Here is an 18,912-nt window from a genome sequence, read left to right on the forward strand (position 1 = left end):
TTTTTTCAAGTAGAGTGTTCTTCGTAAGTGAACGTATCTTTAAATCTCACCAAATAGTGATTTTAGCCATTTGACAGCAACTGTTGTATCAACAGACGTCGGTAACAAACACTTCACCTCAAATTTTAGATGTAAACTTGCAGTGTCTTCTCGCCTCAGCCCTCATTGTAATTTGAGAGTTTTGGCGGCAACTGATACAGTCGCCATGTTTGTTTTACTTTTAGCACCGCCCCTCCTCATAACCGTGACCGGGCTCTGCCGCGCACGTACGCGTCCCTGTGAGGAGCGTCGGAGCGGCAGGCGGCAGCAGACAGGTGTCGTCCACAACACGTGAACTGGAGTTCCAACATTTTGTATTAAAGACGGTAATATAAGAATATCCTCACTTTTACTTTGTTCGTCAACATTACTTTCCTCTACATCCTCTACGCAGCTATTGTAACTTTTAGCTAATTATCAGTGTGTCAAATAGCATCTTTTCGGTACTGGCTAGCATTAGTTAACGAACTTCACTATGTGAATTTACAACTTTCTGTTTATCCATTTAGTTAGACATGTTCGGTCACTGTATGTGTTAGCCAGTAAAGTATAACGATAGCTAATGTGCAGCCTGTCCAAAGAACTTCAGGTGGCATATGCTAGAGATGTGAATAACTGCTCTGTCCTATTTATTAATGTGCGTAGCTAGCCTCTTTAGCCGCCATTTGTTTGCAGACATGCTTACTGCGTTGCGGTATATGCTGTCCAAGCTGGTTTCTCCATTGTGGAGGACAGTAGAGGTGGATGGAGAAGACATTTTATGCGGTACTCCAGGTAAACGCAACCCTTCTATTAAGTTCTGTTCTTTATTGCTGGAAGTATCACACTAATATACATGATGTTGTGCGGGTTGTGGCCCATCTTTCTTTTGCTTGCTAGGCATGGAGGACATTAGCCACCTGCGAGGCAGTGTGGTTACCCAGCTGTGTCTTGACTATGGCATGATAGACGATACAGTCTACTTCACTAGTGGCGAAGTGTTGGGTGGGGTGCGACTGAAGGAGGGAGACCTGGTGAACTGTATAGCAGTAAGAGATGGTGCCCAAGGGGGATGGAAAGCTCTGAGGGTGAGGAACCCGTCCTTCATCTATGTGGCAGCTTGAATTTGCATAGAACATACAATTTATACTCACTTTGCATCCACGGTGTTGCCTGTTTTTTACTGTCAACAAAAAAGGCACACACCATTACTCCGAGAGTGTGTCTCTATTTACTGTCTTGAAATCTCAGTAAAGGTTGGTTCTCCTGACAAGTCCTGTAGCACCTTGTATAGCTGCATGGTATTAGGAAAAACGGACACTGCTATATAAAAAAGGGAAATACTTCTGGAATAATTCAGATAATTTTGTAACATCATTAGCGTTCATAGATATTTAAATATTCACGTTTTTGACTTATTATATCAGTCCTGGCATCTAGAGGTATGGCTGTCAACCTGATAGTCTGTATCCTTCATCATTCATCAATCCCATTAGAAGTGTACCCTTCACCTGTAAATTAGTCTGCCATTAGTTTGCCTTTAACATTATTTTGCGTATAAAACTAACATAGTCAAAGTGATTAACCTTAAGGAAACTTTTGTATTCCAGGACAGGATGTTGGGAAAAGCTGAGAAAACATAACGCGTGTTCTTGATTGTAAGATAATTTAGGTAAAATGCTGTTTGTAGTCAGCGACTTTTTAGTTGGAAGTCCTTTATAATATAGTGAAGGGTCAGACTCATGTCGGGCTCTGGTGTCCTATGTAGCTAAATCATATTCCACTTTCAGCAGCTTGGTTTCGACTTGTGCCTTGCATTTTCAATACAGCTCTGGGATGGCAAATTGAGGAAAAATAACTGCATGATGGTGTTACATACCACTTTTACACTTGATGAAAACCAATGTTTTCAAGGCCCTCTTTGGTTACTGTGTTGTTTGATGTCATGTCTCTTGAGAGCTGAAAATGATCACATCAGTGATATCTGTCTGGAATCTTTCTTATGTGGTTTAACACTGGCAAAAGCATGTAAAATAGTTTTATTTTGCTTTGAATGGCATTCAGATCTGGCTTTGGACTCATACAAATCTTTGTGATGCTGATTTAAATGGTGCTAACAATTGCAAGACACTACCAACAGAGAACCTGGTTTTGATCAGTGCCATCCTTTCTGTACCCAAAATATTTCCACAAAACTGACTATATTTTTTGTAAGTATAACATTGTTGTTTTTTTAAACTCTTGACTCAAAGAGCCCCTAAGTTATAGTAAATTATGTTCAATCAGACAGACCTCTCTTGTAAATCAGTAATGTGGAATGAGAACTTTTCTTTTTGCATCAAGCAGAAAACAGTCATAGTGTTCTGTGTTTGAGTTAATTTGCCTTACTACACATCACACTTACTGCAGTGTGAATTATGCACATGTGCATATCTCAGTGTCAGTGGTGAAACAATATATCGTGTCACCTAAATATTTCATTTGTTGTTCCTCCCACTGAAATGTTTTTGATAAACTTTGTCAAAGATGTACCATTTAATCTTGTCATTTAGGTGGAGAAGAGTGCAGATTCTTGGGAAAATGGGGGAAGAACTTCCTTAGAAGCTGACAGTATGCAGCTGCGGCCTCTCATTGGCACAGTCACATCATTTGATGGGAATGGTGGCTACATAAATCAGACCACATACTTCCCACGCCACAGTCTCTGGAAAGGTACCGATACTTCACTTCACATATGAAATTTGTGAGCCTCTTGATGCTTTGCATAAACTCACTCAGTTCCCTAAACCCATCGTGGCTTAATAGCCAGCATTTTTGCCCAATTTACCAACCACTTTTATCATTACAGATGGTGTTTGGTTAAATCTTAGTCTGACAGGAGATTAGATAACTTGTGGCCATGCTAAAATTTACTGCCAGTCTGCTAAAGGCTGATGTTAACTCTCCTGCCTGTTAGCATGCTTTGTGTGTTTCTCATTTCTCATAGGTTATGAACCAATGAAAGGAGACTGGGTCCAAGTAAAATATTTCATCAATCCTACCCAGTGGACCACCCAGGCTCATTCTGTCACCCCTTTACGCTATTGCCGCCTCGACCAGGTAGTTGTGTCGTTATTCATATAGAGTATGTATAGAGTATACATGCTCATTATAATTAGGTCCGTTTACTAGTAATTAAACTGTGAAAGGTGAAATGTACACCACCTTTCATTCCTCTCCTTTCCTCTGAATGATCCACTCTCTCTAGGTACGCATTACCAGTGTGTATGGTAACAGTGGAGTAGTGGAAGACAGTGTTTTCTTCAGCCTGGACTCTCTGCTGCTGCCTGCCAACTACCAGCCTTTGCCAGGGCATCTGGTCAACATGGTAGTGGTGGAGAGCAATCAGTCTATCTTCTGTTGGAGGGCCTTGTGTATGGCACCCTTCCTTCAGAGGTATTAGTGCCAGTCTGTAAACTTGCAATTAACAATTATCTTCGTCGATTAATCTGCTGATTATTTTTGTGATTGATTGCCTGGCCTCTGAATTGTTAAAAATATTGCAGTAAGTTAGTTAGTTTGTCTTATCACAATTTCTGCTTGATAAATAATTGATCGACTAGTCATTTCAACTCTATATCTTAATAATCAGAATTGCAATCTTTTTGATGTTTTTTTTTTTTTTTGCAAGTTGCAATGCAAGTTCTTCTGCTGCACTTCTCCAAGAGACTGAACTCCAGAGCATCTTGGAAAACAAAGGAGGGCTGGATGTAACAGACTATGGCCAGTTTGGGGATGTATTGATTGGGGAAAGACGAGAGTTGGTGTTGTGGATACAGTGAGTTGCACGAGAATGAAAGCACAAGAAAAACGTTGTGAAAATATTACTGTACTACTTGGTATTAGCACTGGCATTTTCCAAGAATAATTGTCTTTGCAAGCTTCATTGAAGCTTGTCACACCAGACATTTCTCAAATGTGATAGGAAATGAGAAGATGACAAGCTGCACAGTATAATGTACAGTCTTCATCTTTCTATTGCAACAGAAATAAAGGTTCAGAGACCCACAGGCTGAAGTGTTGTGACTTTGCTGGCTGGGATTCAGAAGAACAGTTCAACCTGGTTACGGACAGTGGATTAACACCACTAAGCCAGAAACAAGCATTGCAAGAAGACTGTCCTGAATCCTCAGAAAAACAAGTGAGAGATGCAAAAGAGCTAGACAAAGAGAATGGTGAGATGCAGAAAGAAACTATCCACTCCACTGGTGTACGAAGAGAGGAGAGAGAGGTGGACATTCCACCAGGAGAGCGACTGTCTATCACAGTAGCCTGTCAGACAAAGTAAGTTATTTAAAACTTGCATAGTGGCAAAGCATAAAAAACAGAAACGCATGCAGGAATAATAAATGTTAAAGGTAAACATATGAAAGATTTTTGGCTTAATCTCTGAGGGCCTGATGTCTTGTTTTTGCAATGAGGTCTACCTGTAGAGTTGTCAGGAGTCGGTGAGGCTTTGTGCGCAAGTCGTCTGTATAGCTAATTTTGTGTATGGGAAAATTCCTCAGGAGCCTGGGAAGCTGTGCTGAGCTGCTACTACTGCACTTCTCTTCTTTCACCATCGGGAGGCGCCTGGAGGTCACGGTGGGCAGTGAAGAGGAGAACCAGCTGCACCCCTCTGTGCCATACTCTCAGAGTAATGCTCCTCCAGTCTCAGCAACACCCTCTCACGTTATCACTGTATCTGCTCCAAAAGACACACCAAGGTATCCAAACAACCGATTACACTGCCTACCTTTCTTGGAGTTGCCCCTTCTTTTGTGCATAGTTAATGCTAATATAAAACTTGACAAGATCAGTAATGAATAACTGAATATATATTTTCACTTGTAAATTAAAGGAGCTTGCAATTTTTTATTTTTTACAGTATCCACAAAACTGAAATGAAGTCAGAATCAGTTTTTACCTCACATAATCTAAACAGAATACAGAATTTGGAAGTATGAATAACGCATAACTCTAAAAGGAATATTAAATATCAGTTTAAATATTAGAATAATTTCACTTTTTGCATCCAATCTGCCTTTTTCATTTGATGGGATTCAGTGAACATTAAGGTCTAAATGACTAAAGTCATTTATACAGAATGAATTATGTTACCTCTTATTTAAGATAGACTTTCCCATTTGTAGACTGACTAAGCGACGGCTACCTGTCTTCATGCCTACCTACCCAGTGCCTCAGGCTCTAAGAGACTGCGTGGAGGCACAAGCTGATGTGCTGGTAGTTCAACCCTGCCTAGGAGAGGTGAGTATTCTCACTGTCAAGTTTAGCAGATCATGTTAAATAATTAAAAATATTAAATAGTTCAGATTCAGAATTAGATTAGAGTTGCCTTTGATGAATATTTCCCAGTATTATATATGCTTTCTTATTCAGCTAAACAACAGTGTTTATATTCTAACAAAGGAGCAAACCTCTGGGTCTGTGTGACGAACAAACTTGGGTACTGAGTTGAAAGACCATTCTTTATCCAGAGTGTGTCACAAAATTGGGTCATGTGGCTGTTCTATGTCTTACTTTTCTATTTATGTGAAAGGTAAAGAAAAAAAATAATTTGTGTTAATAGAATGTAGATATCAAAATATCACATTGTCCTCCTGCTGTGTCTGTTCATGCAGGTGCTGTCGCCATCCAACATGCATTCACGTTTCTCAACCCTTCTCTGGCTGGAAGAGTTGCATGCAGAAAGAGAACTGAGAGAATTCACAATCACTGGAGCTCTTCTCCGGAAAGGAGGTGTCTACCTGCACCTCGAGGTCCATGGGTTATCTGAAGGCAGACCCAGTCTCAATATAGGTAAAGTGCCTTTTGTCATAACTATTGGGTTATTGTAAAGGTTCGTGCAATGTTTTTGATTAACACTACAAAAATCGTGACGAGCTTTTTCCCATAACTATTGGGTTATTGTAAAGGTTCGTGCAATGTTTTTGATTAACACTACAAAAATCGTGACGAGCTTTTTCCACAGGGGACAAAATACTACTGAGGAAACTACAGAGTGATGGTCTGGTAATGGAGTATGTTAGTTATGTCACAGAAGTAAGTGGATATTTTTTTATTTTAAACTTATCTTTTCAAACATAATGCTGTTTGAATGTAGATTCAATGCAATGCTCTGTGACATACAGATCAATGATCAGGATGTGAGTTTGAGAGTGAACTCAGAATTTCAGCGCAGGTACCTCGGAGAGCCACTTGATGTTGAATTCTCCTACAACAGGTGAGCAAAAACTGAGAATCTTAATATGACCCCAGATTGGGTTTATGATTTCACATTTTCACATTTCACTTGAACACAATTTCCCCCAGTTTTTAGCCTCAGTTTGCTAATTTGGTTCTACTGCTTGCATTATCAGGACGACCATGAGGCGGTGTCACAATGCACTTGACCAGACAAAACTGTTTGAGGAGAGTAAGTCTTATTCAAATTGCTTTAAGTCTTTGCAGAATGTGTTTCTGAGAGATAAGGTGAAGAGGAAGGGGAGTGGTTCTCATTCAAATACCAGTCCTGTACTTGCAGTCACAGGCAGTAGTGGTATTCATATAAAAATGGAGGTCCTCTTGTATATTTTCCAGTGTCATGGCTTCTGGAAGCTTGAATAAAGAATAACATTTCACTTCTAAAAACCTTCAAAGTGGATTCACAAAGAATATTTCTGTCAGAAAAACCAGTGCCCAGATTATGTCGCTGAGTGGACAGACTTGGTCACAAATAGTATGATGGTCAGCAAACCGTTGGCTTACTTGAGTGTTAGGTTGTCACTGTATTTATATGAAAAAACATATATAACTAAATATTAGTGCTGTCAAACGCTTAAAATGTTTAATCAGATTAATCACATGGTTGTGTGGATTAATTTCGATTAATCATGATTAAACACTCATTTTAATCTATATTAATCACATTTCATTTTGCATGAGCAAACAGATTCAAGAAAGAAGGGAATATATATGCACTTATCATGTTTATTAAACACCTGTGCTTTGGTGAGAAGAAAACTCCTTCTTGTAGAGTGTTTATATTACTGTATGTCGGTCGACTGTTCTATCTTTGGGGCTTTGTTTGTGTTCAAAAAGAGGGCCGAGGTGCTGTTTATCGCAGGGGTATTCAACTATAAGTCAAAGAGGTTCAGTCAGAGAAAATGTATTAAAGCAAAAGTCCAGAAAATCATAATGTCTAACTTGAATTAGTGTGACATATGAGGATGTAATCCAGTCATTTATTTAGTATCTGCATGTTTTCAATAACTGACCGTCAAATCAAATAAATTCAATACGGTTCAAAAACATGTTGACAACACTTATGAAGAAATAGCTTTTGATGTAACTGTACATCTGAAAATAAAGTGTAGAACTTGGAAAAAATAATGACTGAACAACCTGGACCAACTTATATACATCTTTAACAATACCTAAATCTCAAAAGATTGTAAACAATTGAACACTTTTACCTTTTTTACTCTTATATCACTCCTCTTATACCTCTGCTGCTTAATGGGAGAACTGAGCTGCTAGTATTTTGAATCATGGTCTGAACGGTGTCAGGGTCGTTCTCAAACACATTTGGAGCTCACTGGTGAGTCTGGAACCAGATTTAGTTTGGATTATATTCATCGTTGAGAAGCTGGCTTACAGCTGTATGTGGAGTCAAACATAGTCAACATGTGCAGGGTGACTTTCCTCTCGGTGTCGATTTGTTTATTACTCCGCCAAGGAACGTGGCGGAGTTATGTGACGATTGGCGTACGTTTGTCTGTGAATTTGTCTGTCATTACTTAAAAATGGACAAATGAATTTGGATGAAATTTTCAGGGAAGGTCAGAAATAACACATGGACCACCTCATTAGATTTTGGCAGTGATGCAGCTTATAGTCTGCATCCATGGATTTGTTAAGTATTTTCCATCGTAACATAGAGTGGCCGGCATGGTGTCACCGTAACCATGACAACAAGTGAACGCTGTTTCAGTTACCTACATCAATTCACTCCACCCGCTACATATTTCGGTCACGCAATTCGGTATCTATACTACATAACGTATGCATGCACAACACATCCCTGTGCTCACATAAGGCAATTTTGTATTCGTTTAGTTAGTTTGTGGGTCGATCTATATTAAATGGCCAGATTCTATGTTGCTGTGATTTCTGAATACACAGATTGAAGAAAGAACAGTCTTGGCGGAGCACTGCACTCTCTGAGTGCTTTTCTTCATCTTTTTGTCCGTCCTTCTCTCGTCTGTCCCTCACCTGTTTTCTGAACTCAGCTGCCATGTTTAGCAGCTGGAATGCAGAGACCAAATCATTGACTGAGTTGCGTCACGTGAGATGGCTGAACTCGTACGTAATTGGTCTGTTGTTTCCTGAGCTGATGAACTAATGCCTTAAACAATGGAATATCTGCGCCGGTAAAATAGAAGCGACCCATCAAATTTAAAATACCTGAAATGCGTTGCTGGAGACTTTTCGGGGATTTTGAGTCATTCTGCGCTGCAGATGCGTTAATTGCGTTAAAATTTTTAATTACATTAATCACGATGATGGATTAATCCGTGTTACCATGCTAATTTCGACAGCCCTACTAAATATTTGTTAAAATATTAATATTGATTTTGTTGCAGTGGTTTCTTTTGGATTATTGACTGTGGCCAACGTTTCATGACAATGTAAACACGTGACACACATTTTGTGTGTCACTGAATGAATGACTGCTAATTTTTAAGTGGACAAATCTCACATTCAACGTTGCGTTTATTTACATAAACTAGTTTTGAACATTGCTTTTTCAACCTGAGCATTTCCCTCCCAACAAAAACTGCTTCAGATACCAGTCTGAAAGATGACAGGTGATGTGATGATAGCAGGCAGGGTTATGCTGCACTGAAATGATTCCCACTGTATTTTGAAATGTCTATGATTACATAGGCAATACACAATGCTTTTTGGAAGCCAGTATTACCTTGATGTTCATTGGGATGGAAAATGTTTTGATGCAAACACCAAGCCAATTTGTAAAATGTATATTAAACTGAACTAAGTTATATAAAATGATATAATAAAGTGAAATTGGCATTCTGAGAAAAGAAGAAACAGCTGGTGGTAATGCCTTTATATTGGAAGAAACGTCACTAACTGGGAAGATGCACAATGGCTTGCCCACAATAATAGGCACTAGAGGGTGCTATCTGAATTTCTCTTCATGTCTTGTGTCTCCCTCAGTGAAGGTATACTGCAGTATCAACTTTCTCAATTGCTCAGTATCATTTTCACAATCAAAAATGGCATTTTATGTCTTGATAGCTACGCACTTTTTGATAGACAATCAGTGATTATATATTTACAAGTCTTATAAGTTTGTTCAGTCCTGTTTTACTTTTCAATCAGAGAATGTGTTTTTATTTAAAATGGAGACCATCAAAGATTCACACAAGCTTTCTTGATGAACTGTAAATTGTAGTGTTGTCAGTCTTACTGGTGTCATTTGAGTCTTGTTGTGTAGTCCTCTTCCCCTCCAGAGTGACACTTCAGACCCCTCAGTGGACTGGAAACTGGTTAGATGAGGAGGAAAAGGACCAAAACAAAACAGTGGAGGACAAAAAGGTGAAAACAAACAAAGAAAATAAGCCAATCCATTAATTCATTAAATCTTATTTTGATCAAGTGTAAATGTATTTTACTATCAGACTCCAGCCATTGAAAATGGAATGGTGGGTAGTGTTTCCATTGACATGAAGTCAAAGGCCACACAGACTAAAGGTACAGACATTTGATTTTCAGTTTGTACAAACTGTGCCTATTTGTAAAGGATGAACCTCATCAACAGCATTAGTAACACGTGTGCATTGGCTTCTAGATGGTAGGCTGCCATCCAAACCCATCCCCAGCAGAGGGCAGTTCTTTAACCCAGACCTGAACCCCCCTCAGAGAGAGGCAGTGAAGAGGATCCTGGCTGGAGAGTGTCGACCAATTCCTTATGTGCTGTTTGGACCTCCAGGCACTGGAAAGACAATCACCCTTATAGAGGCCATACTGCAGGTGCATACACTAAAGCACCATATGACATGGGCTGACTTTATTATAAGGCCTAAAGTAGCTCCCAACTCGCTGTTTTAGAGAGAAACTCCTAAATGGATGGTCATATGTAGTAACATGTCAGTGACTTTAAGACCCCTGAGTTTTTAGTGAAAGGTAATTGGACCAATATTAAAATATACACCCACTGGCCGCTTTATTAGGTACGCCTTGCTAATAAAAGGTTGGACCCCTTTTTGCCTCCAGAACTGCCTTTAATTCTTCATGGCAGACTTTCAACAAGTTGTTGGAAACATTCCTCTGAGATTTTGGTCCATATTGACATGATATAATCACACAGTTGCTGCAGATTTTTCGACTGCACATCAGTGATATGAATCTCCCGTTCCACCACATCCTGAAAGTGCTCTATTGGATTGAGAGCTGGTGACTGGAGTACAGGGAACTCACTGTCATGTTCAAGAAGCCAGTTTGAAATGATTTGAACTTTGTGCCATGGCACGTTATCCTGCTGGAAGTAGCCATCAGAAGATGGGTGCACTGTGTTCATAAAGGAATGGACATGATCCCCAACAATACTCAGGTAGGGTGTGCCATTTAAGCAATGCTCAAATGGTACTAAGGGGCCCAAAGTGCGCCAAGAAAATATCCCTCACACCATTACACCACCACCAACAGCCTGAACTGTTGATACAAGGTAGAATGGATGCATGCTTTCATGTTCTTTACGCCAAATTTTGACCATCTGAATGGAGCAACTGAAATGGAAACCTGCAAAGATTTTTCATTCCTATGTTTTGGTGAGACTGTGACTTGTAGCCTCAGTTTCCTGTTGTTAGCTGACAGGAGTAACATTTGGTGTGGTCTTCTGCTACTGTAGCCCATCTTCAAGTTTGGATATGTTGTGCGTTCAGAGATCGTATTCTGCACTTCTTGATTATAACGAGTAGTTATTTGAGTTACTGTTGCCTTTCTATCATCTCGAACCCGTCTGTCCATTCTCCTCTGATCTCTCACATCAATAGGGTGTTTTTGTCCACACAACTGCTGCTCACTGGATATTTTCTCTCTTTCAGATCATTCTCTGTAAACCCTAGAGATGGTTGTGTGTGAAAATCCCAGTAGATCAGCAGTTTCTAAAATATTCAGACCAGCCCATCTGGCACCAACAACCATGCTATGTTCAAAGTCACGTAAATCCCCTTTCTTCCCCATTCTGTTGCTCGGTTTGAACTTCAACAGGTTGTCTTGACCACGTCTACATGCTTAAATGCACTGAGTTGCGGCCATGTGATTGGCTGATTAGCTATTTGTGTTAACAAGCAATTGAATAGGTGTACCTAGTAAAGTTGCCGGTGAGTGTATACATCCAACAATGTACAGTTATTGAAGTGGCACTTGTGGCTTTTTTATTTTGTGGGTCTTTCATTTAAACCTGCAGTTTCAATCCATGAAACATTTTTTTCACAAAGACTCTGCAAGGGGATGAAACTCTTCAAGTCCTCATGTTGTAGTGTGGACAAAAGAATCTGAAAACAATTTTAAGATACTGATTCTGATGGGAAACACATTCAAACAATAACTAAAAATATTGTCATGTTTATCTTCAGTAGCATTAGGAGTTATGCTGTTAAGGTTACTCCCACAACTTTACAAAGTTTTTCTGCCTCCAGGTTTATCACTTTCTACCCAGCAGTCGGATACTTGTATGTACGCCTTCTAACAGTGCTGCTGACCTCATCTGCATCCGCCTACATGACAGTGGATACCTGCATGCTGCAAGTTTGGCCCGTGTCAATGCATCCTGTAGGCAAAATGAGGTACTGAACAGTGTCAGCAAAGCGAAACTCACTGTGAATTTTCTTTGCAAATTAGGTCAGATGCCAGTGGCATTCACAACCAATTGAGCTGTTTAGTTGTGTTTTGAATAATAGTTGTGGTTGTGGTAAAGTGCTTAGACTGTATCTGTCTTTAATACTTTCCTTTTTCCCCAGTCTATCCCAGAAGTGCTGAGACCATACTCGAGAGAGGGCGAGGACATCCGTCATGCAGCTTTTCACAGGATTGTAGTCAGCACCTGCTCCAGTGCTGGCATGTTCCATAGTTTAGGAATACAGTAAGACCTGGGCTGTAGTAGTATCAAAGTTAACTGTTTGTGCCCCACTTTAGTCTTAGTTTACGAACTGTGGATTTTACTTCCTCAGAGTGGGGCACTTTACCCATGTGTTTCTGGATGAAGCCGGGCAGGCCACTGAGCCAGAGTCCTTGATCCCCATCAGTCTTGTGTCAGAAAGAGATGGACAGGTCAGCACAAATGCACACTGACTTCAGTTCTCTATCCACTGCATTTGTCTCATGTTCGGTCAGTGCACAAGAACAACACGACCTGTACATGTGAACTTGTTTTTTTGTTTATTAATGTCACTTATAGTTGAGCTGTATTAATCAAATTATTCCTTACTCCTTAATTTGTTCATACCTGTTTTGCTTTTTAACAAATGCATTCAAGACTAATCAGATTATCCACGTTTCTTTTTCGTATTTGATGCATCAAACTTCTGTTTAATATGTGTGACATTTAAAGAAAATCAGAAAGCAGCTTGCCTTATTGACCGATAACTTGCCTCAGCTGAGCTTTTTTGTCTTTGCCTGCTTAGATAGTGCTGGCTGGAGACCCCCGTCAGTTGGGTCCAATAGTGAAATCTAAGCTTGCTGATGCCTTTGGCCTTGGGGTGTCTTTGTTGGAGAGGCTGATGGCCAATTCGCTGTATTCCAGACAGGACTGGGGCTACAACCCTAAGCTGGTTAGTGCACTACGTGAAAAAGTGGGATGTTTTCAATAATTTTAAGTTGTTCTTTCCAAGTATCCCATTAGCAATTATTAACATAAATGAAGTGTTTGACATGCTATGCTAAATGGTACCTGATGCCTTGTATTTTTATATTTGTCTATCTTTAGTATCACTGTACCTTATTATAGTTATTTATTTTAGTGTTAATAATCATACATCAAGTATTCACCACTCTTAACATAAGCACACATAATGACAAAAATAATTTTCCAGGAATGCATTAGAGAATACTTGTGTGCATTGCGTAAATAGTGACTATAAATTGCTTTTTATCCAACAGACGACTAAGCTGATCTACAACTATCGTTCTCATGAGGCCTTGCTCACACTGCCTTCCAAGCTCTTTTACCAAGGGGAACTGCGTTTTAAAGCATCCAAGGCGATTGTGGACTCCCTCTGCCAGTGGAAAAACCTGCCAAAAAAAAGCTTTCCACTTCTTTTTCATGGTGTCAGGGTAATGAAGAATTATAAAAAACTATACATATGGTCTTGCAAGTCTGATCTACTGATAAATTATGGCTATTTGGTGTCTTTGATAAAGTATACTTTTGTATACAGTTAACAGTTTATGAGGAGCATCTGTACAGTCTAATCCCATCTCATTTTGGTTAAGATTTTTTAATGTCACTTGTTATTAGGATATGTAGCTCCCTCATTTGAGTGATTATGCTCTGTTCTAGGGTACTGAAATGAGGGAAGGTAGCAACCCATCATGGTTCAACCCAGTGGAGGCTGTGCAGGTCATGCTTTACTGCTGTCAGCTGGCAAAGAAACTTTACAATCCTGTGGATGCTTCTGACATTGGCGTCATTGCCCCCTACAAAAAACAAGTATGACTGCGCTGTCCATCAGAGTATACGTTGCTTCCTTTTTCAGTCTTATTTAATGAACAAAACTAATTCAGTGTAGCTTGGTACTAGACATTAACTGCAAGGCAGCTTCAGTGGCCGTTAAACAGGATGGCTTTACACAATGTAGACACTGAAGTGTCTTTGTTTTTATGTTACCCTCCAGTGTGAGAAGATTCGAGTGCTGTTGGCTAAGGTGGGCCTGTCTGACGTCAAAGTGGGCTCGGTGGAAGAGTTCCAAGGGCAAGAGTACCTGGTGATCATCTTGTCTACGGTAAGATAAGTGCTCTGGGTAACGGAAGTTAAAGATGTCAGAATGTACATTCTTCTAGAGTAAAGATGGACCTCCTCAAGTGCACATTGTGTATACCATGTTTTTGAGATATATTTTTTATCTAATAGTTTTCTGGCTCAGTCCAGTTCTATCATGTGCCAGACACAGAGAAGACTGCATCAGCTCTAAGAGCTGTGCTACCTGCGTTAGCTTGTGTTTTGTATGAAATGGCGAGTGGGGGTACAGCTGTGTTCGGCCTGCACAGAAAGAAGTTTGAAAGGAATTAAGTAAAAATGGAAGTCATTCTACATCACTTTGAAATAGACTTACCAAAATTGTAAACATCTTTTTTTAGTGTGACTATCTGGTCAATTAGTGTAAATTTTGTTAAGTAAGCAAGTTGTTGCATCCATCTCTGCGAACTTTGGTTGATCCAGGCATTTTATTTTCTGAGATCTTGGTAAATTTAGGACAGAAGAACAATCACAGCTACTCGAAAACACACAAAGTGCTCGAAACCTAAGCATATGCATTACCAATATCAATCAACAGTATGGTGCTTTTTGCTGTCTTGATTTCTCAGCAAAAATATATGTTGCTTTTGGCTTCATCACAGCTAGAGTCTGGCTTTTATTGCAACAAGCTTTTGCTGAGTTTGAGAAATTAAGTTACGTCAGCTGTCTTCTACAGCACCCAAGTGTGCCTTGTGATATTTCAGTTTCTTAAATTGTCAATATGCAGTTTTGAATCTTATAAAAGATTAAATAGGCTGAAGTTTGCTGGTGTCTGGTATCTGTGGAATTAAAGCCTGAGAAGGCAGCAGTCATTGATCTTCCTTGTGCTTGATAAATGATAATGAACTTTACCTATTAATGTAGCAGAGATTTTCTGTCTATCATTACAGTATTACTTTGTATACAGAATGGCAAATAACTTCTTACTGTCTCCTCTCTGTGACTCTATATACACCATGAACCTTACAAAAGTAGCACACTTTGCACCATAACCAGAATGTCAACATTTGAAGTTTACTATTTGCCACTTAATGCTACATGGCGACTATAAAAAGCAACCAAATGTTACTCACAAATTACTTTGTGTAGCTTGGTACTAGATTTTTAGAAGAACAACTTGATGTTATAGTTGTTTGAGACTAAGGTGTGTCTGTTATTGTTACCTTTACAATCTGTCAGTCAGTAAAGGTGTGATGTAAAGTATAGTAAATTTGCAGTACTGTTGTATTTTTACAGTAATGTATTAAATGATATACATGTACTTTTGCATACGTCAGTATCCTCAACATAAAATTGTAGAAATAGTAAAAATGTCACATATCAAGGAGCAAATTTTTTTGTGCGTGTCATCTATTTTAAGTTAAGAAAAATTCTGTGGTGCAGAAACATCGATCTTTACCTTCTCATAGTTTATATACTAATAAAGGATTAATCCCCAATTATTCCATTAATTTCAATCTTTTATAATACAGGTGCGCTCTAATGAATCTATACAGAGTGATGATTTGCAGAGCACGCTTGGCTTTCTGTCCAACCCAAAACGCTTCAATGTGGCTGTCACTCGTCCCAAAGCTCTGCTCTTAGTAGTTGGAAACCCCCACATTCTCATTAGGGTGAGTGACAAAATACACTTTTAATCCAAGGTTTTCTGAGATTTATGTTTTCGACCATGCTGGTGTGTAAAGCAATTTTCCCTCGGATCGATGAAGTGTTTCTAATACTGATACCATAAATCCAACCTATTAAGAAATCTAAATGTTTCCAGGATCCATGCTTCCGGGCTCTACTGCAATACTGTTTCATCAATGGGGCGTATCTGGGCTGCGACCCCCCTCCTTCCTTAAGAGACTCACAGATGTACGTAAACTGATCAGCCCTTGTTGGCTTCATTCACAATGAAAATATATATATATATATGTATATATATATGTATATATATATATATATATATATGTATGTATATATGTATATATATATATATATATATATATATATATATATATATATATATATATATATATATATATATATATATATATATATATATCAATCATTACAGAGCAATACAGATACAATCCTTTTAGGGTGAAACATGCCTTAGCATTGCTTATTGTATTGAGAAATTAGACAAATAATGCTACAAATACCAGCCTTAAATATATTTCTGTCATTGTACAGTTGAATCTGCATATTTTACATAAGTGTGAGCCAAAAATTACTGCCAAGAACACTAACAGCTTCTGTTTTAATCCAAGTTTTGGCCAAAAGTAAACCTTTCTCCTTTTCTAAACTTCCACAGAGTTGCGGAGGAGCAAAGGAGTGCATAAGAGGAAGATGTTATCATAGCTGATGTACTTCAGCTTAGTCAACCTGACAGTCATATCATGTTCTGTGTTCTAAGTTTTTTTTTTTTCCTCCTTCCCATTTCTTTGGCTTGTCTCTGTATTGACTGTTTTCACAGTGAGCTGTAGCTCTTAAGTGAATTGCTTTAAAAAGAAAAATATCTTGTTTCTGTAAGAGCGACATGCAATTCCACTGCAGGTAGAAATAAAGATGGCACTTGTGTGCGCTGCACAGCTATTCTTGGGTCCTATCATTGTTAAGTTGATGTGCTTGACTGTGCATAAAATTTTTTTCTACAAATTATGGGTAAATTATTAGGAATTGGTCATTGCAGGCCCACTGTGTTGTTCTTCTAAGGCTGCACAATTATGTTACTAAACTGATATGAGTGGCACTGCTAACAGCTCTTTGTTATAAAAGAGAAATGAAATGTAAGACAACATTTTAACTTTTAGGAAGTGCATTTCCTTCCACAGATGTCTGCAGATTCCGGGTGGCAAGTTGTCTGCACACCTCGGTGTGGCAGCGTGTTGTGTCTGCTCATAAGGCTCAGAGACTGGATGTGACAATTGAGTGCTATTGACAGTCTGCACAGGGACTGTTAGTCCTCCTGGAGCCCAGCAGGATGGAGGGAAGGTGGTGGTAGGGGGGAAGAGAAAAGAGGCAGATAGGGGGTTCAGTCGCTTAAGTTAATGAGTCTCGTATGTGCAGGGAGGAGACAGCTTTTATCTGAGTTTGCTGTGCTGTGAGGAACCCACCTCAGACACCTAGTCCCCCTCCTTTTCTTCCCAAACACGCCTTTGTCTTTGATCTACTGTATGTCTCAGGTGTTTGCTCTGCTGTCCTCTGCCAGTCAAGACTGTACTATAGAGGGAAGAATACCCCAAACACAGTTTATATTGGCTTATTCAAATGGTTTTGGAGAGAAACCCAAGCTTTTACAAACCGATGTGTATTCTACTATTGAAGCATCAAGGCTTGAGTTTATAAGGTTGTCAGGTGATTTATTGTGTTGAAGACAAATAACTGCAGTGCATTTAGTCTTACTTTTCTGCTGTTTGCAAGAGATTTTTAAATTAAAAGTCACCTCTGCAGTATTATACAAATGCGATGAATTCTTTCCTTCAACTTACTAGATTTAACCACATTTTACTGTATTGCCAACAATATCTGCCACACTGCTACAGCCAGTGTGCAAGGATGGTAGTGCTAAAACATCTGTTAAATGGATGCTAAAAGTTAAGTCCTCATTAGCAGATTTTTGAAGGTGCACTGACTTGCAAGATTGTGGTAGTCTTATTTAGAAATTTCATCTTGAGATGTATCATTTTGAGTTGATTCTTGTGTTATGACGGAGCTTTAAAGACTAGCCTTTGCCATTTCTTCAGTTCCTGGATGGCTTTTGAATTTTTACAATGCTGGGAATGTGGATGTGGACCATATTTGGAGACTACTTATTTAAAGAACCATTAGGCAGTTTTTCTGATTCATTTTGGAGTCACTATATTTTCATGTGGTTCATCAAAATCAAATGCTGTCTTGGCCAGATTGTATACTAGAGGTCTGTGTGACAGACAAGTGATTAACCATTAAAAGCTCATACTCACTAGCTTAAGAGAAGACTTTTTTTCTAGTTCCCAAATTTCTACTACCATGGTATACTGCATGTTAGCAATACCATGAATTATAGTCTGTCACTTTAAGCACAAAACCTGGCAAAGCCTCTGGCAATGTCAAGTCAGAACAGATGAACTATAAAGTCCAACAGACAGCTATCAGTGGTAATATGCTGTTGAGGTTGTCCAAAAACGGCAACAGTGTAGAGATTTTAGATATGGCACATTTGGCAAAAGTACAGTTTGTATTTCAAAGCTATTTGGAGAAGGATATTGTGCATGAGCTATTTTTCTAAATCCTGTGAATATGTTGCCTTTGAACATCTTCAGTTTTATTTTAATCCCGGACATGATAACAGAGGTTGTCGGTGTTGAAGGTGAATTGTCTAGGCTACATTCCCTACTGGTCTATTTGACAGACAGGTGCCCAACCATTTAGCTCACCACACTATCACCTTCTCATTAACTGTGGTAGGGGCAGGCAACACATTACCAAGACAGACACAGTGTCTACAGAGCAGCTATTAGGCCCAACAACAGACCCCTGCTGGGCTCCTGGCAGGGGGAACTTGTTAAATGTGTGGACCTATTGTTCTCCCAAATTGGTCTGTGACTGTAATTGCCCAGTTAGTCCCCTCTTACAGGCTACATTCGTCTACCCGAACTGGAACCAGCCTCCACTCATCAGCTCAGGCTGTAAAAATTGGCTTAGCTGGGGCCCGTGGAAGACACTGGCTTGTTGCATGTGCATTGTCCTTGCTGCCGACAGGCCTGGTATACAGCCAATCAGACTGGTCTTTGCTTTGGCTTCTCTGAAAACATAATGACCCTGACAGGCTCGAGGGAATAGAAACATGGGAGGGAAAGTCCTCA

At 39.4% G+C, this 18,912-nt stretch overlaps 1 protein-coding gene across 2 annotated transcripts; it reads left to right on the plus strand.

Moving 5' to 3' along the window:
• The first annotated feature begins 248 nt into the window (after positions 1-248).
• mov10l1 (Mov10 like RISC complex RNA helicase 1) lies at positions 249-16,679 on the plus strand. 2 transcript variants are annotated; one of them, XM_023277161.3, is made up of 27 exons: positions 249-365; positions 715-813; positions 919-1,106; positions 2,571-2,730; positions 3,005-3,117; positions 3,266-3,453; positions 3,689-3,835; positions 4,045-4,341; positions 4,566-4,763; positions 5,190-5,304; positions 5,679-5,856; positions 6,029-6,099; positions 6,189-6,280; positions 6,417-6,472; positions 9,560-9,660; positions 9,744-9,816; positions 9,914-10,095; positions 11,766-11,912; positions 12,087-12,208; positions 12,297-12,396; positions 12,750-12,896; positions 13,225-13,398; positions 13,625-13,774; positions 13,959-14,066; positions 15,553-15,693; positions 15,846-15,937; positions 16,380-16,679. In XM_023277161.3, the coding sequence occupies exons 2-27, from the start codon at positions 717-719 to the stop codon at positions 16,405-16,407; spliced, it is 3,465 nt and encodes a 1,154-aa protein (XP_023132929.2). In that variant the 5' UTR covers positions 249-365; positions 715-716; the 3' UTR covers positions 16,408-16,679. The 2 variants fall into 2 exon arrangements, with proteins under 2 accessions (XP_023132929.2, XP_023132930.2); XM_023277162.3 differs by having other exon boundaries at positions 288-365; positions 685-813.
• The last annotated feature ends 2,233 nt before the right edge of the window (positions 16,680-18,912 follow it).

Source organism: Amphiprion ocellaris, chromosome 3 (genome assembly GCF_022539595.1).
Source record: "Amphiprion ocellaris isolate individual 3 ecotype Okinawa chromosome 3, ASM2253959v1, whole genome shotgun sequence".
In the NCBI taxonomy this organism is placed as follows: Eukaryota; Metazoa; Chordata; class Actinopteri; family Pomacentridae; genus Amphiprion; species Amphiprion ocellaris.